We start from the raw sequence: 26,527 nt of genomic DNA, 5'->3' as shown, positions 1-26,527 counted from the left end.
GGCCTTATCTTTCAGCATCCCACCTGGCCACTGTGGTCCAGGCAACGGTCCCCTCCAGGCTAGACTACTGCAACTCACTCTACGTAGGGCTTACCCTTCTAGCTGATCTGGAAGCTCCCACTGGTCCAAAATGCCACGGCCCCACTCCTTACTGGAACCGGGAGGAGAGAGCACATTCAACCAGTGTTCTCCCAGCTGCGTCGGCTCCCAGTTGAGGACCAAATCAGCTGCAAGGTACTGGAACTTAGCTGCAAAGCCCTGAACAGCCTGGGACCTTCACGCCTGCCACCTGATCATCTCTACCTGGACAGGCCAGGGATGGGTTGTGGGGCCTTCTGCCTGCCAAGCAGGTGCTCTGCACATGCGTGTTACACGCTGTCAAGCCGAAGCCGACTTACAGTGACCCTGTAGGGCAGGGGTAGTCAACCTGTGGTCCTCCAGATGCTCATAGACTACAATTCCCATGAGTCCCTGCCAGCATTCGCTGGCAGGGGCTCAAGGGAATTGTAGTCCATGAACATCTAGAGCAAGGGTAGTCAACCGTGGTCCTCCAGATGTTCATGAACTAAAATTAAACCCTGGGAGGGGTGGCGTGCTGCTGGCAGGGGCTCCTGGGAATTGTAGTTCATGAACATCTGGAGGACCACAGGTTGACTACCCCGGATCTAGAGGACCACAGGTTGACTACCCCTGCTGTAGTGGTTGGTCATTGCCTGCCTCTGCGCAGGGACCCATCCAATACTAGCCAGGGCTGACTCTGCATAAGTTTTTGGGATCTCGTGACCTGGTAAGAACATGCACAGTCTAGGACCCACACACCCGAGGGACCACCTATCGCCCTATGCCCCCCGCAGAGCCTTACACTCGGCTGTGATAATTTATTGGTCGTTCCCGGTCCCAGGAAAGCACACCTAGCCTCGACCAGGGCCTGGGCCTTTTCGGTCCTGGCCCTGACCTGGTGGAATGAGCTCCCGGGTGAGCTGCGGGCCCTGGGGGAGCTTCTGGTGTTCCGCAGGGCCTGCAAAACGGAGCTCTTCCGCCAGGTCTATGGTTGAGGCCGGGGGCAGCGAGGAGGATCAGCGTGCCCCCCTCCCCCTGCAGCAGTCAGTGTCATCTCGATCCTCTCTTCTTCTCCCTTGAGGTTGGGAGGGAAAGGTGGGCGGAGGTGGAGGAGGTGATTTTGCCATGTTGTGGCTGTTTTTGTTGTGTTTTATTGTCTGTTATAATGGGTTTTATGGGGGGTTTTATGGGACACATTTGTAACCCGCCACGAGCCGATTTCGGGAATGGTGGCCAATAAATTTAATAACAGATTAAATAATTAATAATTATTAAATATTTAATAACAAATAAGTATGATAATGTTGGGATCCGGCCTTTACAGAATGTTTTGTAAAGGCAGAATTGCATTTTGTCTCACAAACTCCCTGGGCTCCAGGATAGAACACCTGCTGGGCATGCAGAAGGTCCCAGGTAAAAAGCTCAGGTGGGAGATGGTGTGAAAAGGCCTCAGCCCGAGACCCCAGAAAGGCACGGCCAGTCTGTACAGACGATCCTGGTGGAGCCGCAACAGCCTGATTCCACACAAGGGCCAACGGGTGAGCTGAGTTGCACCAAGCCAGCCCGTTAAGTCAAAGAAAGACGTGGACCCGGATCTCTCTTATACATCACAGGGCATGTCAACACACCCTGCTCTGTTTGCCCACATCCTCTCTCCCGTCTTGTGCACCTCCTGTTGTTTCCTTAGGTGTAAACTTCCAGGGGCAGGAGGGTTTTTCTTTGCCTCCCCCCCCCCCCAAGAGCACAAAGTACACTAAAGGAGCACCAAATGACGTATTCAAGATGCCCAATGAGTTGGGGGGGGGGGAGTGATGCAGCTCTGAAAAGTTTCACCTTTGCCTTCTTTTTCCCCACCTGCACGACTCACTCGTCACAGTGAACTTTCACCTGGCAGGTGAAACAATGCAGCCTTTGACACCTGCTGCTACTGGCGGCCTCCCGGATCACATTAGTCATCGCGCCATGACTCAGGGCAAAGCAAGGAAACGGCTGTCCAGAATACCCGTGAGAGAACTTTCTCCGGATCAGCGTGACAAAAGGAACCCGCAACATCTAGAAGCATCTAGTTTTGGGAGACAGGAAGCTGAAGGCGTCAGTGCGGCCCTTGTGCATAGAGGGCAGCACCACCACTTTCACGGTCATGTCACAGAATCCTAGAGTTGGAAGGGGCCTCAGGGGTCATCTAGTCCAACCTCCTGAACTATGCAGGACACTCACATCCCATCACCTGTTCCTTTTAACTGGAGATGCTGGGGACTGAACCTGGGACCTTCTGCTCTACCACTGAGCCACGGGCCCTCGGAGGAGGAGGAGGAGGAGGAAGAGGAGGAGGAGGAGGAGGAGGAGAAGACGAAGACGAAGACGAAGAAGAGTTGGTTCTTCTACGCTGCTTTTCTCAACCCGAAGGAGTAGAGTAAATTCCCTGAGTGTGCTGGAATCTGCCTTCAGCCACTCACTGGGGTGGTCAACTTTGGGCTCGGGAATTATTGAAGATTGAGGGTGAAACCTGGGGGGGAGGGGGGACCTCAACGAAGCACCATGCCATGGAGCAGACCCTCCTCCAAAGCAGCCGCATTCTCTAGGGAACTGATCTCCAAGCCCCAGCTGGCAGCCCTATAAAGAAGGGTTAGATTAGGTTTCCCAACTATGGTACCCACTTCGGCATGGGAGAAGCTCTCCCATCCTGTGAAAGACAAAAAATTCTGCTCTTATTTGGGCAGCCTGACCGGACCCCTCTCCGAAAGTTCAATGATGGGCCTGGAGGGGGTGGGAAGGGGAAGTACTCCAGCCATTTTAACCTTTGCCAAACAGGGCTCCTCTCATTTCCGGGGAGTGGGGCAGGGAGGCGTGGCCAGCTCTGACATCACTTCCTGCTACCTCGAAGCCTGAAAAATATTTCAACGGAACCTCATAGAACCACAGAGTTGGAAGGGACCTCCTGGATCATCTAGTCCAACCCCCTGCACTATGCAGGACACCAACGCCCAAAAAGTTGAAAGGGGCTGCTCTAAGACATGACGTTGCTAACGCTGGTTTGGGAAGCTCTTGGAGATTTGGAGGTACAGCCTAGGGAGGAGCACAGCAAGTCTAATGCCCTAGAGCAGGGGTAGTCAACCTGTGGTCCTCCTGACGTCCATGGACTACAATTCCGATGAGCCCCTGCCAGCGAACGCTGGCAGGGGCTCATGGGAATTGTAGTCCATGAACATCTGGAGGACCACAGGTTGACAACCCCTGCCCTAGAGTCCACCCTCCAAAATGGCTCCAAGAGAACTGATCTCTTTAGTCTGGAGATGAGCTGGAATACCAGGTGGTCCCCAGGCACTCTTCTGTTCTCGCCAGGCAACGGGAAACTAACTTGCTGCCTAAACTGCCTATCTAACTCATTTACAGTCCTCCAAATGATCATAGAGATGAGGAGGGGAGATTGTCTCGAAAGCCGTAGGCTTCCTCCTTAAATGAAATCCTCCGAGCAGCTCCGTTCCTGGCTCTGCTTCCCGCTGGGGGCCCATTTGGAAAACGGTTTGCTGTCCTTCTGCTCCAGGAGGACACACCGGGCCTTTGGAGCGCGGAGAGCTCGGCTGCGGTGTGCTGTTCTTTGAAAACGAAGCCGTCCTCAGGACGGACACCTTGGAATCGCCAAGGACATGGCCGTCAATTTCAGGCGGGAAGCAAAAGTGGGAACCGTGACCCTGTTTGGGGCCGAAAATCTGCCTTTCCGAATCCTTAGGACCTCGGCATTGGCTCCCAAGTGGAGACCCTTCCTCCCTCCCTCGTCTCCAAGCGAGAAGCGGCTGTTCGGAAAACTCCTGGGCATGTGTCTGAAGCCGTCATTCTTTCTGCCCAGCATATGCGCTCTTTGTCTGCTTTATAGCTTTCCCGAGCAGGGTCCCCATCAGCTCCCAGCGCCAAAGAAAGGGCTCCTCGTGAAATCAATCTCGGGCAGACGTGTTGGCAGCAAGTGCTTTACAGGCGGTTCATTGCCATAAACGAAGGACGACAACGAGAGGGGCCGGGGACTCAGCCACAGTGGGCAAAAGAGCACTGCGCTGGGAGGGGGGGGGAGACACCCTCTGCCTGGGAAAAGCACCAGGGCTGGTACATGCATTGATAAAGTCTTCCACAGTCTGAAGCATGCCAGTTTCTCAACTGCTTGTTCTTCTCTAGATTTATTTATTTATTTTTAAATTTTTATACCGCCGCTCTCGGAAAGTCTCACAGCGGTTTACAAGTATAAAACAATCATTTCCATAAAACCCCCATAAAAACAGCCCTTATCAGAAACCAGCAGAGACAACCCGTCAGCCGAAGATGAATAAACAGAAAGAAATTTTCCAGCTGGTGATGGCAAAAAGCTTTATTCAGAACGAGTTCCTAGGTATAAAACCTCATTTTCGTGTTTTACTTCCTCAATAAACTTATTTCTGAATTGGTTTTTTTCCCCAGGGATGCAAACAATCTAATCCTATTTTATATACCTTATACTTTATATTTTAAGCCAGTGGTCCCCAACCTTTCTGAGGCTGGGGACCGGCAGGGCAACTGCCCCGCCCGCACATCGCGACCGCACGGGCCGTGCCCGCACAGTGCGCATGCGCGGCCGAAATCGCACATGCGCGGCACAAAAGTGTCGCACATGCGTCATTTCGGCCGCGCATGCGCAGTGCATGGCGCGGCCCTGATTCCCTCTCCCCGCCCTCCCGCAGTAAGAAGCTTCCCGGGCCGCAAGCTTGCGGCCTGGGAAGTTTTTTACTGCGGGGGGGGGCGGGGAGAGGGAGCCGCGGCCCGGCGCCATGGCCTTTGAGGCCCGGCACCGGGCCGCAGCCCGCAGGTTGGGGACCACTGTTTTAAGCCATATAATTTGGGTCTATTACTATCAAAGGTCCATAAAGGTTATAAATCAGGGGTAGTCAACCTGTGGTCCTTCAGATGTCCATGGACTACAATTCCCATGATCCCCTGCGAGCAAATGCTGCCAGGCGCTCATGGGAATTGTAGTCCATGGACATCTGGAGGACCACAGGTTGACTACCCCTGTTATAAATGACTTATCAGAAACCAAGGAGATGGCGATCACTACCCTAAAAGATTTGGGGGGCCGGAGCTTTCAAGAGCCAAAGGTCCCTTCAACTGAAGCAGGTAAGAACGGAGTCCGTACAATCCCTGTCCGGAGATGGGAGGGGTGTGGCATTTCACCTTAGAGCCAGCTGGTTGTGGTGGCTAAGAGGGGTGGCCTCTAATCTGCAAGTGTGCGGCAGGCCTTCCAACTCTATGATTCTATCTCCTTAGCGGTCTCCCAGGCCAATAATAACCAGGGCCCATCCTGCTTAGCTTCCAAAATTCTGATGAGGTTGGGCCAGCCAGGCCCAACCAGGTTAGGGGACTCTACAATATAAAAAAAACCCTGAGATCCAGTGAGAGGGACAAGGAGGAAAAAGAGCCATGTGCTAGAATTGGAGGGCATGAAAGCAAGAACAGCATTCATGCTCAAGAAAGCACGGCGCACAACGTCCCGGAAGGGTTTCAGTCTTGATGGATTTGTGTAAAAACTCACTCACGCATACACACACACACACCTCGGGTGCTGTCGTCACTCACAGTTGTGGCAGCCCGCCAAAGCATTAGGAGGCAGCGGCTGGACAGAGTTTCCAAAGGATGCTGTTAACTGTGTCCACAAAACCACCCAAGCCAGAGATTGGAAAGGTAAACTGTAAGGGAAGCCCATAACTCTTACTTACGGGAAACCACCCTGTTGCTGAGAGACAGCCAGTGGCAAAAGTCGAAGAAGAGCCCTGCTGGGCCAGACCAGGGAGGGCCCATCCAGTCCAGCCTCCCGTCTCACCCAGGGGCCAGCCAGTTCCTCTGCAGGGCCAGCCACAGGGCAGAGAGGCCGAGGCCTTCCCCTGAGAAGACCCTCAGAAGAGCCCTGCTGGGTCAGACTAGGGAGGGTCCATCAAGTCCAGCCTCCCGTCTCACCCAGGGGCCAGCCAGTTCCTCTGCAAGGCCAGCCACAGGGCAGAGAGGCCGAGGCCTTCCCCTGAGAAGACCCTCAGAAGAGCCCTGCTGGGTCAGGCCAGGGAGGGTCCCTCCAGTCCAGCCTCCCGTCTCGCCCAGGGGCCAGCCAGTTCCTCTGCAGGGCCAACAACAGGGCAGGGAGGCCGAGGCCTTCCCCTGAGAAGACCCTCAGAAGAGCCCTGCTGGGTCAGGCCAGGGAGGGTCCCTCCAGTCCAGCCTCCCGTCTCCCCAGGGGCCAGCCACAGGGCAGAGAGGCCGAAGCCTTCCCCTGAGAAGACCCCTGCTGGGTCAGGCCAGGGAGGGTCCATCTAGTCCAGCCTCCTGTCTCACATAGGGGCCAACCAGTTCCTCTGCAGGGCCAGCCACAGGGCAGGGAGGCCGAGGCCTTCCTAAGAACATCAGGAGAGCCCTGCTGGGTCAGACTAGGGAGGGTCCATCTAGACCAGCTTCCTGTCTCTCACATTGACCAACCAGTCCCCCTGGAGGGGCAACAACCAGGCAGAGAGGCTGAGGCCTTCCCCTACTGTTGCCTCTTGGCTCTGAATGTGGAGGTTCCCCTCAGTCACTGTGGCTAGTAGACACGGATATCCTCCATGAATTAGCAGGCTGTGTGATGCAGGGCTAAAAAAGGTGAATGCCTTTTTGGGCTGTATCAACAGGGGCATCACATCAAAATCACAAGATGTCATAGTCCCATTGTATACGGCACTGGTAAGACCACACTTGGAGTACTGTGTGCAGTTCTGGAGGCCTCACTTCAAGAAGGACGTAGATAAAATTGAAAGGGTACAGAGGAGAGCGACGAAGATGATCTGGGGCCAAGGGACCAAGCCCTATGAAGATAGGTTGAGGGACTTGGGAATGTTCAGCCTGGAGAAAAGGAGGTTGAGAGGGGACATGATAGCCCTCTTTAAGTATTTGAAAGGTTGTCATTTGGAGGAGGGCAGGATGCTGTTTCTGTTGGCTGCAGAGAAAAGGACGCGCAGTAATGGGTTTAAACTTCAAGTACAACGATATAGGCTAGATATCAGGAAAAGATTTTTCACAGTCAGAGTAGTTCAGCAGTGGAATAGGCTGCCTAAGGAGGTGGTGAGCTCCCCCTCACTGGCAGTCTTCAAGCACACTTTTCTCGGATGCTTTAGGATGCTTAGGGCTGATCCTGCGTTGAGCAGGGGGTTGGACTAGATAGTCTGTATGGCCCCTTCCAACTCTATGATTCTATGATTCTATGAAATTAATTCAAAAGAAATCCCGTCTAAACATCCGGAAGAAGTTCCTGACAGTTAGAGCGGTTTCTCCGTGGAACAGGCTTCCTCGGGAGGTGGTGGGTTCTCCATCTTTAGAGATTTTTAATCAGAGGCTGGAGAGCCATCTGACAGAGAGGCTGATTCTGTGAAGCTTCAAGGGGGTGGGCAGGCTACAGTGGATGAATGATAGCGTTAGAATCATGGAAGGCACCTCCTGGATCATTTAGTCCAACCCCCTACACTAGGGATGTGAGTGTCCTGAATAGTGCAGGGGGTTGAACTAGATGACCCAGGAGGTCCCTTCCAACTCTAGGATTCTATGAAATTAATTCAAAAGAAATTCCGTCTAAACATCCGGAAGAAGTTCCTGACAGTCAGAGCGGTTCCTCAGTGGAACAGGCTTCCTCGGGAGGTGGTGGCTTCTCCATCTTTGGAGATTTTTAAATAGAGGCTGGAGAGCCATCTGACAGAGAGGCTGATTCTGTGAAGGCTCAAGGGGGTGGCAGGTGACAGTGGATGAGCGAGAGGGTTGTGAGTGTCCTGCATAGTGCAGGGGGTTGGACTAGATGACCCAGGAGGTCCCTTCCAACTCGAGGATTCGATGATCTTCAATACGGGATTAACAGGACTGGTTTACCATGGAGGTTTGTTGTGCAGATTACAGCCAGCTGCTTGAAGGGCGCTCAGTACATATTATCCTCACGGAGGCCCCCCAAAAGCCAGCCACCCCTGCCCAAAGAGGGCACCAACCTGGTCCAAGCGGAGAGCGCCGTCGATGAAGCGCTGCTTCCGCAGCTGCTTGGCGATCCGGTGGAGGTTCAGCACCGCCCGGTGGATGTCGTCAGTCGAGTGTTGGGGGGACACGGGGGGGAGGTCCTCCGCTGCCGGCTCTCTCTCCGGGTTCTCAATCATGCTCTGGGCGTGGTCGTAGCTGAGCTTGGCACAGGACCGGATCACCGTCCGCCCAAACCATTCGTCCAGGATCTGCAACGTCAAGGGCAAGTTCAGAGGCGGCCGGCAGCTCTCGAGGAAGAGGAGATAGCCAGCCGAGGGAAAGGCCTGTATTACTTGATTTATTTTCCCACTCGGCTGTCTCCCTCCCCTGGGGGCTGAGGGCTGCTCCCAACTGCCACCAATTACATAAAATCACTTGAGATCGATAAAACCACCAGCCTTGAAAATTACGAATATGAAAAGCAAATCTCAACGCTTCAGACAGGCTCCCTCTTTTTCTTTGGAGAAAGAGGGGCACGTGGCGGGAGGCAGACTCAGGCAGGTAGCCGTGTTGGTCTGAAGTAGCAGGACAAAATTTGAGTCCAGGGGCACCTTTAAGACCAACAAAGCATTAGGTGGGAGCTTTCGTGGGCAGGCACACTTCCCCGGGTAATGAAACGGAAATCTTCAGAGTCCGTATATAAGGAGAAAGGAATTAGCGGTCAATTAGCAAACAGCATCACAAAGATATCCAACCAATATGAGCACAGTCAAATGCCTTGCTAGAATAACAAGCTGATTTCCTCAGTCCTTTGGATTCAATCCCCATCCACAAAAGCATAAAGGTAAAGGTATCCCCTGTGCAAGCACCGGGTCATGTCTGGCCCTTGGGGTGACGCCCTCCAGCGTTTTTATGGCAGACTCAATACGGGGTGGTTTGCCAGTGTCTTCCCCAGTCATTACAGTTTCCCCCCCAGCAAGCAAGCTGGGTACTCATTTTACCGACCTCGGAAGGATGGAAGGCTGAGTCAACCTTGAGCCGGCTGCTGGGATTGAACTCCCAACCTCATGGGCAGACAGCTTCAGACAGCATGTCTGCTGCCTTACCACCCTGCGCCACAAGAGGCTCTTCCACAAAAACATAAGGGGAATTAAAATGTGAAGGTTGGTGGCTAATGGCAGACGCTTTCCCAGTTATGAAAGGAAGTCATTAAAAGTCAAAAGCGTTAACTTGAAAGCTGGGCGCTTTAAATAGGGAGGCCATGCTTTTGATGCTATTTCCCGGTCTCAACCGTAGGCCTGGCCGAACAGCTCTCTCTTACAGAACTGCTGAAGGTCCCTCAAGGCCCTGAACTCATGCGGCACAGAATTCCACTATGTTGCAGCCAGGGCCAAGAAAGCCCTTGTCCTGGTTGAGGCCAGTATGACTTCTTTGGGGCCTGACAGTGTGACTTCTTTGGAGTTTTGCTCATTGGATCGCAAGTTTTTTTTGTAATGGAGGAGGTGGTCTCGCAGATGCGAAGGTCTCAGGTATTATTCTTATGAAAAAGGAGAGTTGGTTTTTATATACTTCGTGTTTTTGAACCGGTTAGCTAACTTGGCAGCAGAAATCCTTCAAGGAAACCTTCCCCCTCAGCCATCAAGCAGCCGATGCCCTTGGGAGCCTCAGTCATCCCACTGACCAGCAGGCCGGCCCCAGGGGAAAGTAGGGCCCGGAGGCACCAGCGTCCCTTACCTTGCCTTCAGGCGTCAGAGTCCAGATGACGGAGAAAGTCAGCCTGTCAGCCATGGGGTTGAGGCTGCACAGCTCTTCACAGAGCAGGCGGGGTAACATGGGGATCACCTGGGGGGAGCAAAAGGATCACAGGGTTGTTTAAAAAAAAACATAAGACGCCTGCTTTCCCCAGGAGAGGCTCCCCACAAAACTACCAGGAACAATCTCCTGGCTTATCCTGCATTGTGCAGGGGGTGGGACTAGATGGCCCCTTCCCACTGTAGGATTCTAGGAGTCTAGTTCAGCAGAGGAAGGGGCTGCCTAAGGAGGTGGGGAGCTCCCCCTCACTGGCTGTCTTCAAGCAGCAGCTGGACAGACCCTTCTCCTGGATGCTTGAGGCTGATCCTGCATTGAGCAGGGGGTGGAGTATATGGCCTGCATGACCCCTTCCCACTCTAGGATTCTAGGAGTCTCCACAAATGAGCAGGAGGCTTATGGGATTGGCCAGACTGAGCCACGAGAAAGCCACAACACTAAACTCAGGGGCCTTCTTTCCAGAGGGAGCAGGGGCTTCGAAACATCCCCTCCAATTGAAAGAAGAAATCTGTCAATGATGGTGAAACCAAGAGTCCTAAGAACACCCAAAGATCATCTAGTTTGACCCCTTGCACAATGCAGGAAATTCACAGCTACTCTCCCTATACACACACACAAACACACACACACCCCTACCAGAGACACAGTGACCCAGCACTATGCTCAGAGGAAGGCAAAAAACCCTCCACGATCAAGGTGGCAAGGTGGAGCAGGGATTCGAACCCAGCTCGGCCGCATCGAATGCCGCTGCGGCTTGGCTGACAATCGCTGAGCAACGCCAGGTGTGCAAATGAACATTTATGACCTCTTTATGTCGTTCCCCAAACTGAGCTGACCTTTCCCGAGGTGATAAAGACCCTCCAAGGCGGAACTCCGACAGCTGTCCTATCCAAACAAACAGTGATGGGAAGCGGAAAACGTAGGCAGCAAGCAAACAAGGGCAGAAACGTGGACCAGGAGAGCGGAAAGGCGGCTGGGTGATCATAAGGGTTGAGCTGAGGCTCTTATGCAGTTCCGTCATTCTCTAATGTTATTGTGGTTATCATGTTAAGGTTACTGTTGTTATGTTACTGCTGTTATCACCTGTTGTTACCATATGTTAAAAAGGTAAAGGTATAGAGGGGCCTGCTAGGCTGGGTCTGATCAGGAGGACCTCCCGGCCTATTCGGCTGGGCCTGCTAAGGAGAGCCTCCCGGCCTGCTAAGCAGGGCTTGCTAACAAGGGCCTCCCGGCCTGCTGACTGCCTGCTAAGGAGCTCTGTCCCGGGCCTGCTAACAAGCTGGCCAGCCCCCGCCAGCCCCACTTGATCCGGCTGCGAGCTGTTCTGGAGTCTGAGCGGCCCAAAGCCACCTGAAGCTTACTGGCCAGGGATAGAGGCCCTTTCAAGGCCACACTCTGTCTTCCCTTGGAAGAGCGCAGAGGGACAGCTGAAGCTCACATCCATCCCAGGAGAGGAGAGAGTGGTTAGTCCCAGGCCACTGTGGAAGGCCTGTGGGCAAACAAGGACCCGCACTCAGGTCCTTCTTGGCTCACATATGATGCTATCCACTTGGTCAGGAGTCCCCAACACGGCCCCCATGGGCACCACGGCACCTGCAAGACCTTTCCTGGCATCCACCAAATGTTTTTAGGAAGTGGGTGGGGCCATGGGGGCTTCTGGCTGGCCGCTAGAGATTTGATTGGCTGTGCAGTTTATTTATTTTCAAATTTCTATACTGCCCCTCACGACACGTCATCTCGGGGCGGTTCAGACATAAAACTAGTAAAATACAGCATTAAAACCCCAATTAACCAAAAACTAAAAATAATCCTAAAAAGAAAATGACGGGGAACATCATCTCATGGACTGTTCCAGCCAGATCAGTAGATGTTCCCTAACCCTGTCCATCCGGGGCAGAGCGTACATATGGGGTGGGGGATCCACTGATGTCATTTTGACATGTTACTTTGGCAGCAGCTCCCCCCCCCGCCCGCCCCAAGCACAAGAATCGTCACCGTGTGGCTCATGGTAAACTTGCAGCTGCCGCTCTGTGACTGGCCACGGCAGCTGTTTTGGGGCTGTGGTGGCCTGCCACGCTGTGCTGGAATTGCAAAAGTGCCCACTGGCTGAAGACGTTTGGGGAGCCCTGCCCTAGGACACGCTGGTCAAGCAGCAGCATGGGCAAGCAGAGCGCTTCTGCGCCTGGGGGTGACGGACAGCCCTCTGCTACAATTCGGCATCGTCCCTGCAGGGGAGAGTTTACTAGTCTGTAATCATTTAATTAATATTTATGCTCATTTATTATTGTTAGCTGCCCTGAGCCCGCCGCGGGATGGGCGGCCGCTAAACTGGCCCCGAAAAACAAGCAAAACAGTAACGTCCAGAACGCAAACATCTTCCGTCTTCACGCCAAGTGCCTTCCCGGGTGAGCTCTTAAAATGTTTAATCACGTTTGCGGCTTGGCACCCGATCCCTGCTCGTAAATCCACTCTAATTGCCTGGCGGGGCTCTGGAAGGAGGGACCGGCTGCAGAGAGCCACCCAGCGGGGAAGAGGCCGCTTTCTGTAGGAATCTGCGGGGTCCGGCGGGCTGGAGGGTCAGGAGGGCAATGGGCTGCGATCCGGCTGTCCTCTCGACACAAAGGGAGCCGGCTGTGGGATCCCAGCCGCGAGGGAGGCCTGTTGACAATGGGAGGTGGCCCGTCATTCACGCGTCGGCTGGGTAGCCTGGGGCTGGAAAGAGGCAGCACCCTTGGAGGAGTATGAAGAAAGGCCCGCTGGTGATCAAATCCAGCCAGGTTGAACACCAACAGGCAGGCCGCCCTGGGTACGCAGAAGAAGAAGAAGAAGAAGAAGAAGAAGAAGAAGAAGAAGAAGAAGAAGAAGAAGAAGAGTTGATTCTTATATGCCGCTTTTCCCTACCCAAAGGAGGCTCAAAGCGGGCCATACAGGCCATCTAGTCCAACCCCCTGCTCAAAGCAGGATTAGCCCTAAGCATCCTAAAGCATCCAAGAAAAGTGTGTATCCAACCTTTGCTTGAAGACTTTCAGTGAGGGGGCGCTCACCACCTCCTTAGGCAGCCTATTCCACTGCTGAACGACTCTGACTGAGAAAAACCTTTTCCTGATATCTAGCCTATATCGTTGTACTTGAAGTTTAAACCCATTACTGCGTGTCCTCTCCTCTGCAGCCAGCAGAAACAGCATCCTGCCCTCCTCCAAGTGACAACCTTTCAAATACTTAAAGAGGGCTATCATGTCCCCTCTCAACCTCCTTTTCTCCAGGCTGAACATTCCCAAGTCCCTCAACCTATCTTCATAGGGCTTGGTCCCTTGGCTTACAGTCGCCTTCCCATTCCTCTCCCCACAACAGACACCCTGTGGGGTGGGTGAGGCTGAGAGAGCCCTGATATCACTGCTCGGTCAGAACAGTTTTATCAGTGCCATGGCGAGCCCAAGGTCACCCGGCTGGTTGCATGTGGGGGAGCGGGGAATCGAACCCGGCATGCCAGATTAGAAGTCCGCACTCCTAACCACTACACCAAACTGGCTCTCGCAGCAAGGTATAGCTAGGGGCTCCCAAGTGGGTGGCATACACGCCCTCCCAAGGGGAGTGGAAGGATTTAGGGCAGGGGTAGTCAACCTGTGGTCCTCCAGATGTCCATGGACTACAATTCCCATGAGCCCCTGCCAGCAAACACTAGGAGGGCGGTGAGGAATTTGGGGGCAGCAGTGGCAGTCTGACTCTTCTTGCTGTGTTTTCCTAATGAGAGATATTTCTAGGTGGCTGGCCATTGCCTGGCTCTGGGGACTGCCTTGGTGAGATCCTGTCTGAGTTCTGACCTGGGCCAGCCCTGCTTAGTTTCTGACAGAAACGACAGCTCCACAAGGTGGGCTGCATGGGATCCCATTCCTGCTCAGCTCCTTCCCCTCCACAGACTCTGACACCTTCATAAGAACTGCTCTGCTGAATCAGACCAGGGAGAGTCCATCTAAACTGGGATCCTGTTTCACATAAGGGGCCAAGCATTTCCTCCATTTGGAGGGTCAACAACAGGGCAGAGAGACCAAGGACCTTTTAAGAACATCAGAAGAGCCCTGCTGGATCCAATTAGTGGTCCATCCTGTCCAGCATCCTGTCTCACATAGAAGAAGAAGAGTTGGTTCTTATATGCCACTTTTCTCTACCCGAAGGAGGCTCAAAGCGGCTTATGGTCGCCTTCCCTTTCCTCTCCCCACAACAGACACCCTGGGAGGGAGGTGAGGCTGAGAGAGCCCTGATATCACTGAAGAAGAAGAAGAGTTAGTTCTTATATGCCGATTTCTCTACCCAAAGGAGTCTGAAAGCGGCTTCCATTCACCTTCCCTTTCCTCTCTGCATGTGGAGGATGACCAAGGAATCGAACCCGGCTTGCCAGATTAGAAGTCTACACTCCTAACCATTACACCAAGCTGGCTCCCTCAGAGGCCAACCAGTTCCTCTGGAGGGCCAACAACAGGGCAGAGAGACCGAGGCCTTCCTAAGAACATCAGAAGAGCCCTGCTGGGTCAGACCAGGGAGGATCGCTTTGTCCAGCCTCCTGTCTCACATGGTGTCAACCAGTTCCTCAGGAGGGCCAACAACAGGGCAGAGAGAGGCCGAGGCTTCCTCCTGATATTGCTTCCTGATGCTGCCTCCCATCCAAAAGGCAAAAGCCCCTCGTCCTTGCAGGTCTGGCTTCACTGGCCCTCCGTGGGAGCGCTGGCTGCCATCATCACCCGCAGAGGTAAACGTATGTCCTGCTTATAAATTATGTGCATCAATTATGTGCATCACAAAATTAACAGAAATTAAAAGCAGCAGCAGCAGCAGGACACTCATAAAAGGCCAGAGACCTCTTGATGATGCAGTCTGGCATTTTATAAGGGTAAACAAGGTGTAAAACGGTCAAGAAACAAATAAGCTATGCTTCCAATAAAAGTTTTTATCAGTCTCCGGGAATTGACATTAGCTGTTCATTCTTTTTTGTTAAAGTCTGGTGTTGATTCTGGCCATTTAAGTCCCATGCATTGAAAGCCCTGGCATTCTGTGTTTTCAGCCTGCAGAATTGGAGACATAACTGTGCAGGAGCAAAAATGCATGACAAGGATGATCCGTAGCCTGGAGAACAAGCCCTGCGATGAACAGCTGAGGGACCTGGGAATGTTCCCTCAGAGGGAGAGGTCGAGAAGGAACATAATGGCTCTGTTGAAGTATTTAATAGGCTGCCTCTTAGAGCAGGGGTAGTCAACCTGTGGTCATCCAGATGTCCATGGACTACAATTCCCATGAGCCCCTGCCAGTATTTGCTGGTAGGGGCTCATAGGAATTGTAGTCCATGGACATCTGGAGGACCACAGGTTGACTACTCCTGTCTTAGAGGAGGGCAGGGAGCAGTTCTTGCTGGCAACGGAGGAAAGGACCCACAATCATGGGGGCATTTCCGCACATCGGCAAAAACAGTGTTACGCCAGCTGAATGCTGTAGTGCTAAACATTATCGCCACTCCGCTCCTTTTTACTGTCTCGCTCTAGTCTGCCACCTTTTCGCGCTTCTCACCCTCCACAACTCCTGCTGGAAATGGTGGAAGAGAGCAATGCGGTTTATACATGACTCTCTTCCACCTGTCAATCAAACCAGGAAGCCAATCCCCTTCTGCTAAAGGTCCTGCGATGCCCGCTAAAAAATTTTAAAAATTCACAGTTCCCCGTTTAAACTATCCATCTATTCATAAATGCATAGTGCTTTTTGAATGCCACCCCTTATGGAACCATGAGTTTTGATACTTAAAAAAATTAATCTCGTTCCTGATTTTGGGGTATGTGGGAATTTAGAGAGTTATGCTTTGTGTAACAACTTTGGGGGAACAAATCATTTATTTCTGGCATCTGCATGCTTGTCCACTTATTCGTTACTCCAGGAAGTTAGACCTTTTAAAAAATAAATTCCCATCCCTGGGAACAAGGGAGAGGGAGGCGGGTGCGAGGGCAGGTGCCATTAGCATGTTTGAGCGTCCGTGCCTTACCTCTGCTGGTTGCCTGATGGTTGCTCTCCTTTGTTGTTGTTAGGTGCAAAGTCATGTCTGACCCATCGCAACCCCATGGACAATGATCCTCCAGGCCTTCCTGTCCTCTACCATTCCCCGGAGTCCATTTAAGTTTGCACCTACTGCTTCAGTGTCTCCATCCAGCCACCTCATTCTCTGTCGCCCCCTTCTTCTTTTGCCCTCAATCACTCCTAACATTAGGCTCTTCTCCAGGGAGTCCTTCCTTCTCCTGAAGTGGCCAAAGTATTTGAGAAGGAAGGTTTGGAGGCTCAAAACTCGCTAAAGTCACCTGCTTCGTTCACCTGAGATCCCTTTCTTTCGGTTTCTGCCTTGAACGACTGAACTTCCACGATCTGTAATGGCCCCGGGAATACAGCAGGGCTTCCAAAGAGGGGGGGGGGCTGCTGTGGAGTCGGTGACCGCCGAGTTCAATCGCAGGCCAGCCAGGCAAGTCCACCGCCCGTGGGAATCACAATGGGGTGGCCAAAAGTCCGTTTGCAAGGCCAACCCATGAACAAAGTGGGTTTCCGTGGAAAACAAAACCCCGGCGTTTCCACAAAGCCACCCCGATGCTCTCACGCCCATCCCTCCGCTTGGCTGCCTGCCTGCCCCCTGCTCAGAGCTTCACTCCATCCAGCCTCAGTGGACCTCAAAAGGGTACAGCGATTCCAGTGGCCCTGACAGCTCTGCTCCCGCCCTTAAAGGAGGGGCCCCCAAGCCTTATTCACGGTGTGGCCCTCTCCACTGAACGTCGCTCAAAGGAAACAGGCCATTTGTTTACGCGCCAAGTCCTTCTGCTCAAAGATTTCCTTTCTTTTTCCCGTTCCCCCACTCTCTCGTTTTGTATCGACGCCTCCATGAATCCGGGACTCCGATCCGCTCAGCTCAAAGTTATCAAAACACCAACACCTGCTGGTGTCAGAAGTGAACGGCTGGGAGCCTCAGACTCCACAAGAAGACGGGCTCCCCGTTCCAGCCTTTGATCTCCCCCTATAAAGCAGGGCCCGTAAAATACGGGAGGGGTTTATGGCTGACCTTCCTCAGTTTAGCGGCTTCCCACCTAAAACAACACAAGAGGACGTGCCAGAAGGGGGGAAACTGTTTGGGTTTCCCTGTTTCGGAGAACTTGATACGGGCATATCAAGAAAGGGCTGCGCTTTCTCAAAGGTTATGCCGCTCTACGGGATTTTCTCGTGGGGAGATTTCTCAGCCCCCCACTCACACATTCAGGCACGAGAAGCCAGACCTACAACCGTATCTCGCTTGACTTCATTTTCATCAGGGCTAAGAACACAGGGTTGCACTTGCCTGTGATTGCCGTTCATCGAGTGGTCTTCTGTGCAGGCCTGCCCTCCAGATGTCCATGGACTACAATTCCCATGAGCCCCTGCCAGCGAATGCTGGCAGGGGCTCATGGGAATTGTAGTCCATGGACATCTGGAGGGCTGCAGTTTGACTACCCCTGCTCTAGACGATCCGGACCCCCCTCCCCCTACAGGCCAGCTTCTTCCCGCCCAGCTGGCACATGACGGGGCGAGTGGCCCGTCCCTTGGAAGGACCACATGAGCACAAAGACCCCATAGCACCGAAGGAGGGAAGGCCAAAATTGGAAGTCAACTTTGGGGCTGATTAAGGAAAGTGGTCCTTCAAGAAGCGCCTACTTAACATGTGTGTCTCGTGAGTAAGCCATGAGCCTTTGGCCTCTGGCCCCAACAGCTTTAAGCAAGGGTTCACGGCACCACTGGAAGATAGGGCAACCAAAGGAAGAAGGAGAGTTGGCTCTTATATGCCACTTTTCTCTACCTGAATGAGTCTTAAAATGGCTTCCCATCACCTTCCCTTCCTCTCCAGTTCAGCAGCAGCAGCAGAGCCACACCTGCAGACCCTATTAACAGCAAAGCAGCTGGGCTTGAGGCCAGGTACAGCGAGTGATGTAACAGCCCTGTCCAGCCTCCGCTCTGTTCTCACCTTCTGCACCAGATAGACGCTTGTTGCCCTCCTGCTTGCGATGTTATCCAGCGCCGTTCCTTCCAGCACAAAGTAGCTGACGTCGGCGATGTGGACTCCCACTTCAAAATTGCCTGAAAAGGCAAAGGGAAGATGAGCCGTGAGGCAGCTGGCCAGGGAAGGAAGCAACTGGGGGGGCTCAGCGCAAAAACCACCTCTTGTGCTCCTGCAGGGCTGTGGGGGCCTTTCGAAACGCAGGGGAGCAAAGAGGAAAGCATGAATTGACGGACATTACCAACAAAAACCTAAAAACAGGACTGTACACGGCAGACAGGCCTATCGGTGGCTACAAGTCATGGTGGCTAATGGGAATTGTCCACATTCAGAGGCAGAAAATCACTGAATCATAGTGCCGGGAGGCAACATCAGGGAAAAGACTCAGCCCCTATTCCCTATCTGATGGACCTCCAGAGAAACTGGTCAGCCACTGTGTCTGACCCAGCAGGGCTCTTCTGATGTTTCTATGAAGGCTTCTGCCTCTCTGTCCTGTTGTTGGCCTTCCAGAGGAACTGGTTGGCCACTGTGTGAGACAGGATGTTGGACTGGATGAACCCCTGGTCTGACCCAGCAGGGCTCTTCTGATGTTTCTATGAAGTCTTCTGCCTCTCTGTCCTGTTGTTGGCCCTCCAGAGGAACAGGCTGGCCCCTGGGTGAGACAGGAGGCTGGAGTAGATGGACCCATGGTCTGATCCAGCAGGGCTCTTCTGAGGTTCTTATGAAGGCCTCAGCCACTCTGCCCTGTTGTTGGCCCTCCAGAGGAACTGGTTGGCCCCTATGTGAGGGTGCTGGACTAGGTGGACAATTGGTCTGATCCAGCAGGGCTGAGTTTCTTATGAAGGTCTCAGCCGCTCTGCCCTGTTGTTGGCCCTCCAGAGGAACTGGTTGGCCCCTATGTGAGGGTGCTGGACTAGGTGGACCATTGGTCTGATCCAGCAGGGCTGAGTTTCTTATAAGGTCTCAACCACTCTGCCCTGTTGTTGGTCCTCCAGAGGAACTGGTGGGCCCCTGTGTGAGACAGGAAGTTGGACTGAATGGACCAACCCAGCAGATCCTTCTGATGTTCTTGTGAAGGCTTTGGCCTCTATGCCTGTAGGCTGTGCAGAAATGGTTTCCTCGTTTCTAGGTCTTCTGGATCAGCTTTCAGTAACAGCTAGCTGTCCCGCCTCAAAAGGGCATTCTTGGCTAACATTCTTGGCTAACTCTAACTTCAAGCACCAGCCAAACTTATCTGTACTTCAATAATATATACTTATTAAAATATATCAGAGCTGTGTTAAATGACTCCTGCTACTTTTTGGCATAACCAAGACTATAAAAAATAAGGATTAACATTTTTCCGTTATGTATACTTAGACCCATCTTTGAACTGTAGCTTTATAGGCCGTCTGGGGGCAATGCAGAGCGGCCCCAAGTTGAGCTAAGCATTCTGGTTGGACAATGACCCTGACTGGCACATATCTTCAGGAAAGACATCTGCACAGCAGGAGGCTCCTTATGCCAGAGAGAAAGGCCACTGTTAGTGGGACACCTTCAGGGAATCCAAGCCAATAGCCTCATTGGCTCACCATGGACAAGAACAGTAGTTTTCAGTACCAGCGCCTCCCTCCCCCCCTCCTGCAGCAGGAAGCTCGCCGGGCCGTGAGTTAATCATCCGCTTTGGCAGCCCATTTGCTCATGGCCTGGCAAGCTTCTTGCTGCAGGGGGGTGGGGAGAGGGAGGCTTTCACGGCCCGACAGCGGGTCGCGGACCGGGGGTCGATGACCCCCACTCTACAGGACAGCCTTTTAAATATTTGAAGAGCTCCCCAGGTGTTACGCGGCCTTTCCCAGAAGTTTGGAGAGCCGCTGGCATCACTAGACATCCCTGGAGCCCACCTCCCTTTTTGCTCTACAGGCCGAGACTCTTTTTCCACAATGGAAATGGTAAGTGATCAATCGATCGATCGTCTGGCTCCCACATCTTACTCCTGCGCCCACCTCTCTGAAGGAAAATGTCACAATTTCCAAGGCTTCTCAAAGCCTGAAAAATATCTCTGGGGTCCCTCACAGGTCGAAAGGTTGGAAAAGGCTGGTGGTGCCCTGACCTGGATGGCGCAGACGAGGCTGATCTCGTCAAATCTCAGAACGTGAGCAGGGTACACCCTGATTCCTCCTCGGATGGGAGACCACCGAGGACATCGAGGCAGTCAATGCACTCTGAACACCACTTGCTTTGAAAACCTTATGGGGTCATCATGTCAGCTGCAACTGGATGACCCTTTCCGCCACCAGGATCAACAGGGCAGTCCCCAGTTGGCCAGTGAAAATAAGCCATGCCGGGCAAGTGTGTAGCCCTTATGGGGCAGGATGTACCCCCCCCTGCCATGCCCATATTTTCAGGAACTCAATTTCACTGAAGAAACTGCCGTTGGAACGCCGGAGTTTGACCAGTACGAACAACGGCGGACATCGCCTGAGAGATGCCTGGGAAACGTATCATGGTAAGCAAGGAAACGTTCCAAGGTTACATCATCTGGGCAGGATGAAGAGGGCTCTTTCTTGCTCCCAGCGCAAGTATACGTTTCAGCATTAAACCGAATCCCAGCAGCCCATTCAAGACTAATAACGTTGTTTCCGAATGAGCTTTTGTGAATCACATCTCCTGTCTTCCGATACGGTCACTTCACGTGTGTGACAAAAAAAAAAAATTAAAAGTTCATTTTCAAATAGATGTCTTAAATGCGGGAATCCCCAGCCTTTCCAGGCCCGCGAGCACCTCGGGAATCCCGACACGTGATGGTGTGTGTGGCCACAAAATGGCGGCCATGAGAGGTGGAGCCAACTGCAAAATATTAGGGAGTGAGGTCACGCATAGGAACGCTTGAGCATTTCCGGCCGAAGATCTGGTCAGGAAGACCCCTATGAAAATGAACACACTGCTTACAAATATTTTCCTGCACATGCTCAGCTGAGCTTCACACAGTGAAGAGCCTTGTGCTGGGATGGCCACTGTTGTCCAGACCACCTTTTAAAAATCTGCACCGCCAATCAGAGCTCCAATGGCCAATCGGACATCCTGCTGGGCAGTAGCCCCGCTCAATCCCACCTACTTCCCCAAAACACTTGGAAGGTGTTGGCCGCAACCATGGCGACTGTGGGCTCCGTGTTGGGGACCACCGCTTTAAGGGACTTTGTTTTATGTTGCTACGGCAGACTAACACGGCTGTGCCATTGCAATCTACTTTCCAGACCCTACTTAGAAATGAACTCCGAGCTACGTGAAATGGAAGAATATTGCGGAAGTTTTATGTTCTCCCTTCAATTTTTAGTCTTTGCGAATAGATAGCATTGCTGAGCGGCAGATTGGGATTTATGGATACTTCACCACGTTGGGGAAGTCCAAGAAGACCAAGGCCACGATAGACATGAGCATAAAGTCTCCAGAATCTCATTCTCACTCCAACGGCCTGCTGAGAGTATAGATATCCTTGGCGAGGGAGGAGAAATCGTTCCATCCCTGAAGTGTGGGATACGTTTCCAAACGCTTTAGGTCACTGGAGAGAAAGGGCAGCGGGATGAAGCTCAAATATGGCCCCAACCTCTGGCCATTACCTAAATCCGCGTCATGATATTATCACAAGCTCTGAAAGCTTCTCGGGGGGGGGGGGGGGGGATGGCCGGCAACCGGAGCCCAAAACGACAGAGACAGGAAGCCTTGGCCGAAAAGCGCCGACTATTACGAGCCGTGGGAAAGACACAGTTGTGGAAGGCAAGAAAACAGATAATCTTTTTGAAGTCTGCAGTGTAATATCCCAGCGCCGCTGGGCAAATATGGACGGAGGGGCCAGGGGAGGAAGACCAGGTCATGACATCATGGCGCTGATTCGCTGCCTGAGCCAAAGGTTCTTCCGAGGGTGAACTTTCTGCCCTCCGCTGAATGTTGACAAACCTAGAGAGATCCCGTTCGGTGAGATAATCTGGCCCGAGAGTCGCCAACGAAAACAGCGAACGGAGCTCGTTTTTGGCTCAGGATTTCCCACTAGAGGATCTCAAAGCAAGGGGGCAACCCAAGACCTGCCCCCTCCTCCTGCTCTTCCTCCCGTCCCACATGCGAACTTTCAAAGTAAGCCTTTCTGGGTTCCACAGGGTGACATCATGCGCTGAGGGAGCTCCAGGGGTTGTGGGGCTGAAATTCAAGCCACCCCAGCAGCCCTTCGCCCTGTTCCCGAAAAAAATCAAGGCAAAAGCAGTTGTAAGATACATCCCTGGGTCTTTCTAACGCTCTCGCTGTTTCCTTTTCCAGGCTAATCCCTTCAAGCCAAAGCTGTTTCGCAGCAGCTACCTGTTGCTGACTTTTAGCCGCCTTTGCTAAATTAAAATTTAAGAGCGCTTGGCAAAAGGGGGAAGAAGCCAGCCTGATAGGAATCCCAGCTGTGTTTATGCGTACGACTGGGGAGGGGGGAGGCAGAGGTGCTCCGGACTGGCCAGGCACCAAATGGAAGAAAGTGCATAACTTAAAGCTGCATAACTCTGTTTGGATCACAGACAGGCTCTGACTCCACTAAGCTAAGCCGTGATAAAATCAGGTTCGTCTGAGCAGGATGACGAATGCCCAGGGGTAATGAAGAGGTGCTCAGGACAACATGGTTTTCTGGAGGAGGAGGAGGAGGAGAACATGGGGTAATGAAAAGTGGGGAATAAAAAAACCAGTTTCTTCTATAACTCTGCCATATATGATTAATAATAACAATAAAAAATAAAATGAATAAATAGTTCCACAGTGGAATAATAAATAAATAGTTATCTGGCAGTCTTCAAGTACTGGCTGAACCAACCCTTGTCAGGGATGCTTTAGGCTGATCCGGTCTTGAGCAGGGGGTTGGACTAGATGGCCTCTAGGCCCCCTTCCAACTCTAGGATTCTGTGATTCTATCCAATAAATAGTGCAATAATATTTCCCTTGTGGAAATCTGGATGTGGAGAAGCAAAGCATATTAACAGGACATGTTAGAATCACAGAATCCTAGAGTGGGAAGGGGCCATGGAGGCCATCTAGTCCCACCCCCTGCTCAGGGCAGGATCAGCCTCAAGCATCCAGGAGAAGGGTCTGTCCAGCCGCTGCTTGAAGATGGCCAGTTGGGGGGGGGAGCTCCCCACCTCCTTAGGCAGCCCCTTCCCCTGCTGAACTAGACTCCTAGAATCTTAGAGTGGGAAGGGGCCATGCAGGCCATCCAGTCCCACCCCATGCTCAGGGCAGGATCAGCCTCAAGCATCCAGGAGAAGGATCTGTCCAGCTGCTGCTTGAAGACGGCCAGTGAGGGGGAGCTCCCCACCTCCTTAGGCAGCCCATTCCACTGCTGAACTATACAGACTGCAAAAAAGCTCTTCCTGATATCTAGCCAGTTCCGTTCTCCTTGTAGTTTAAAGCCATTACTGTCGGTCCTCTGCTGCCAAAAGGAACCGCTCCCTGCCCTCCTTCAAATGCTTAAGGAGAGGAATCATGTCCCTTCTCAACCTCCTCTGAACATTCCCAAGTCCCTTAGCCTTTCCTCATAGGACTTGGTCCCCAGGCCCCAGATATTTCTCACTGCTCTCCTCTGCACCCTCTCCATTTTGTCCACATCCTTTGTGAAGTGCGGCTTCCAGAACTGGGACCAGGACATCCTGTGATCTCAATGCAATGCCTCTGTTGATACAGCCCAAGACTGCATTCGCCTTCTTTACCGCCCCGTCATACTGTCTGCTCTTATTTCGCTGACAGCCCAAAAGTACCCCAAGATCTCGTCCATACAGACTGCTACCCAGAAGAGTATTCTCCCATTCAGTCTGCCCACTTCTCATTTTTGTGACCCAGATGTAGAACTCTTCACTTCTTATTGAATTGCATCTCGTTCCCACTGGCCCACTTTCCCAGCGTGTTCAGATCTCGTTCAACTCTCCTGAGGTGTTCGCTAAATGAATGCCAAGATTACACAGCAGGGAGCTACTGATAGCAGCAGCTAGTGCGAATTAAACAGAGTGTTTACCCCCCCAACTGCAGCTTCCTTCTGAACCACTTGGTCACAGTGCAGCCTGATTTCCTGACAGCAGCACTTGGCTGTGAACTATGGAACTCCCCCAAAAGCATCTGACTTGGATGAAAAGGAGAAACAGAGACGGGTGCCAGTGGCATCCAGAGGCACTCAGAATTCCTGGACGACCTTAGTCAGTAGTTTTATGAAGATCGGGCGCTCTCAACCAGGGTTTTGTGAAACCCTGGGGTTTCTTGACGGCCCTGGAAGGGTTACCCAAACGGGTGGGAGTTAACTAATTTTAATATTTTAAAAAAATTGTTAAACATTTAGAAGAAGAAGAGTTGGTTCTTATATGCCGCTTTTCTCTCCCCACAACAGACACCCTGTGAGGTGGGTGAGGCTGAGAGAGCCCTGAGATTACTGAAGAAGAAGAAGAGTTGGTTCTTATATGCTGCTTTTCTCTACCCGAAGGAGCCTCAAAGAGGCTTCCATTCGCCTTCTCTCTCCCCTCCCCACAACAGATACCCTGTGGGGTGGGTGAGGCTGAGAGAGCCCTGATATTCCTGCTCAGTCAGAACAGCTTTATCAGTGCTGTGACCGGCCCAAGGTCACCCAGCTGGCTGCATGTGGGGGAGCGGGGAATCGAACCTGGCTCGCCAGATTAGAACTCTGCACTCCTAAGCACTACACCAAGCTGGTGACATGACCATATATGACCATATATGTTGACCTAACCCCCCCCTTTCAAAATGGCCAGTGATGGGCCCGGAGGAGCCCTGGGTGGGCCTGGACACAGCTATGCTTCCCGACCACATTCTGTACGTTTGAGCCACTTCTGGGTTTTCACAAAGGGTGTCGGGGGTCTCCCAGGTGTAAAAGAGTTCAGAAAGGCTGATGTAGATATTAAAAAGCATAAGTAAGGAAACAGAGAAGGAAACAGGTGGAGCCAATCACATTATGCATAACTTGAGCAGAAGGTCACCAATGTTTCAGGTGGGAGAGCTGCAGGACACTATGCCTTTTCGAATCCTTCCTTGCTTACATGCCACTTCCTTTCAGACATGCTGTTCTGTGACGGCAGCCATTGCAAAAACAATGTGGCTTAAATAATGTGACGCCCATCAGAAGTCAGAAGCCCAGCTGTGGAAAAGCCCCTTCTGGCCCTGCCCACTGAACATTTGGTGGGGGGAGGAGGAGAAGGAGAAGAAGGAGGAGAAGAGGGAGAAGGAGGAGAAGAAGACGAGGAGGAGGAGGAGGGAGAAGAAGAAGAAGAAGAAGAAGAAGAAGAAGAAGAAGAAGAAGAAGAAGAAGAAGAAGAAGAAGAAGAGAAGGAGGAAGAAGAAGAAGAGAAGGAGGAGGAGTCTGAAGGAATCTCAAGGTGACTTAGAACCGCCTCCCTTTCCTCTCTACCCAGCAAACTCCCAGAGGACTCTGAGAGAACTGACGACCTCAAGGTCACCCCGCTGGTTGCATGGGAAAGAAGAGTGGGGAATCAAACCCGGTTCTCCACCTTAGAGACTGTCGCTCTTAACCACGACACCACGCGGACTCTCAGGAAAGGTATCCGTGGATGCCACCATGGCCCTTGGGCAAGAATCTGCCTCTCCCCTGGCACCAGTTATCAGCTGCTGATCCGGAAGATTTCTGTGCCAGTTTTAAACCCAAAGCTAGACTTAAAATGGTTCCCAATAATCCGTCTCATTGGGAAGCACCTAGACCGGCGTAAGATCTAGGGGTAGGGGATCTGATTAGTTTGAGCCCCTTCCAGGCTGCGGTCTGTGAGTCCAGTCCTACGCTGCTATGGAACGAGTAATGATTTACACAACACACCTACGAGTAGAGTTTCGAGCAAGCTGGGATTTCAACTTCTCCACCGATGATCTCACCTCGTGAACAAAAACAGCCCGGAGAACTCCGTACTCCCTTATTATTGGGGGGCTGGGGGGGGGAGTGTAACAGGATGAGGGGGATGAGAAAGAGAGGAAGGTTTGTTCAATCTGCAAGCACTCAGCAAAAAAATATGCCAGCACAGCAGCCGGACTGGGATGCAGAGTTTAAGTTTGTGTGAACAGCGTGAGAAGGAGGAGCGCCCTGCTGGGCACAGAGCTCATTCGCTTTCTCAAGACTCCATCTTCAGGGCGAGAAAACAGATGAACAGAACGTGTCAAGAGGGGAACTAGCTGTTCAGGTACCGAAAAACGACAGCATGCTGTGCGCCAGGAGTCACGTGACAAGTCCCCGCCACAGGTTAAACAATACTGTTGAATGGAAGTGAATTAATTTTCTTCATCTTTGCTAAGAAATGGCCCAGGCGAGGCCCGTCCCAGAAGCTAAGCAGGGTCCATCCTCAGTGGCTTGTCGCTAAGTAATATGCAGTAATACGCTATTAACCATGAATATCAAACATGCCTCAATAATCACACAATATATTAAATCATAATTTCCTACCTCGATATGTCCTTTTCCAACGAGAGCCGTTCATGCCATTTAAATTCTCAAATATATCTGTAATATCTATAAGTATTATTGAATACATTCAAAAATCCATAATTATAATCAAATGATAAAGGTAAAGGTATCCCCTGTGCCAGCACCGGGTCATGTCTGGCCCTTGGGGTGACGCCCTCCAGCGTTTTCAT

At 52.2% G+C, this 26,527-nt stretch overlaps 1 protein-coding gene across 3 annotated transcripts in view; it reads right to left on the bottom strand.

The window, feature by feature from the left end:
• The window catches only part of LOC143842841 (DIS3-like exonuclease 2), a 228,492-nt gene that overhangs the window by 70,626 nt on the left and 131,339 nt on the right, over positions 1–26,527 (bottom strand). For all 3 annotated transcript variants that reach the window (XR_013233376.1, XR_013233375.1, XM_077348100.1), the window contains 3 exons: positions 17,858–17,970; positions 9,772–9,879; positions 8,073–8,306 (listed from right to left, as the gene is read on the bottom strand). Coding sequence is in view for 1 of the 3 variants with exons in the window: in XM_077348100.1 (XP_077204215.1) it covers positions 8,073–8,306; positions 9,772–9,879; positions 17,858–17,970 (455 nt within the window). In the remaining 2 variants the exon portion in view is untranslated. The remainder of the gene's footprint in view (positions 1–8,072; positions 8,307–9,771; positions 9,880–17,857; positions 17,971–26,527) is intronic.

This window comes from Paroedura picta, chromosome 8 (genome assembly GCF_049243985.1).
Source record: "Paroedura picta isolate Pp20150507F chromosome 8, Ppicta_v3.0, whole genome shotgun sequence".
Classification (NCBI taxonomy): Eukaryota; Metazoa; Chordata; class Lepidosauria; order Squamata; family Gekkonidae; genus Paroedura; species Paroedura picta.
Note: the sequence above shows the minus strand (reverse complement) of the source record. Positions and strands in the feature narration are given on the sequence as shown.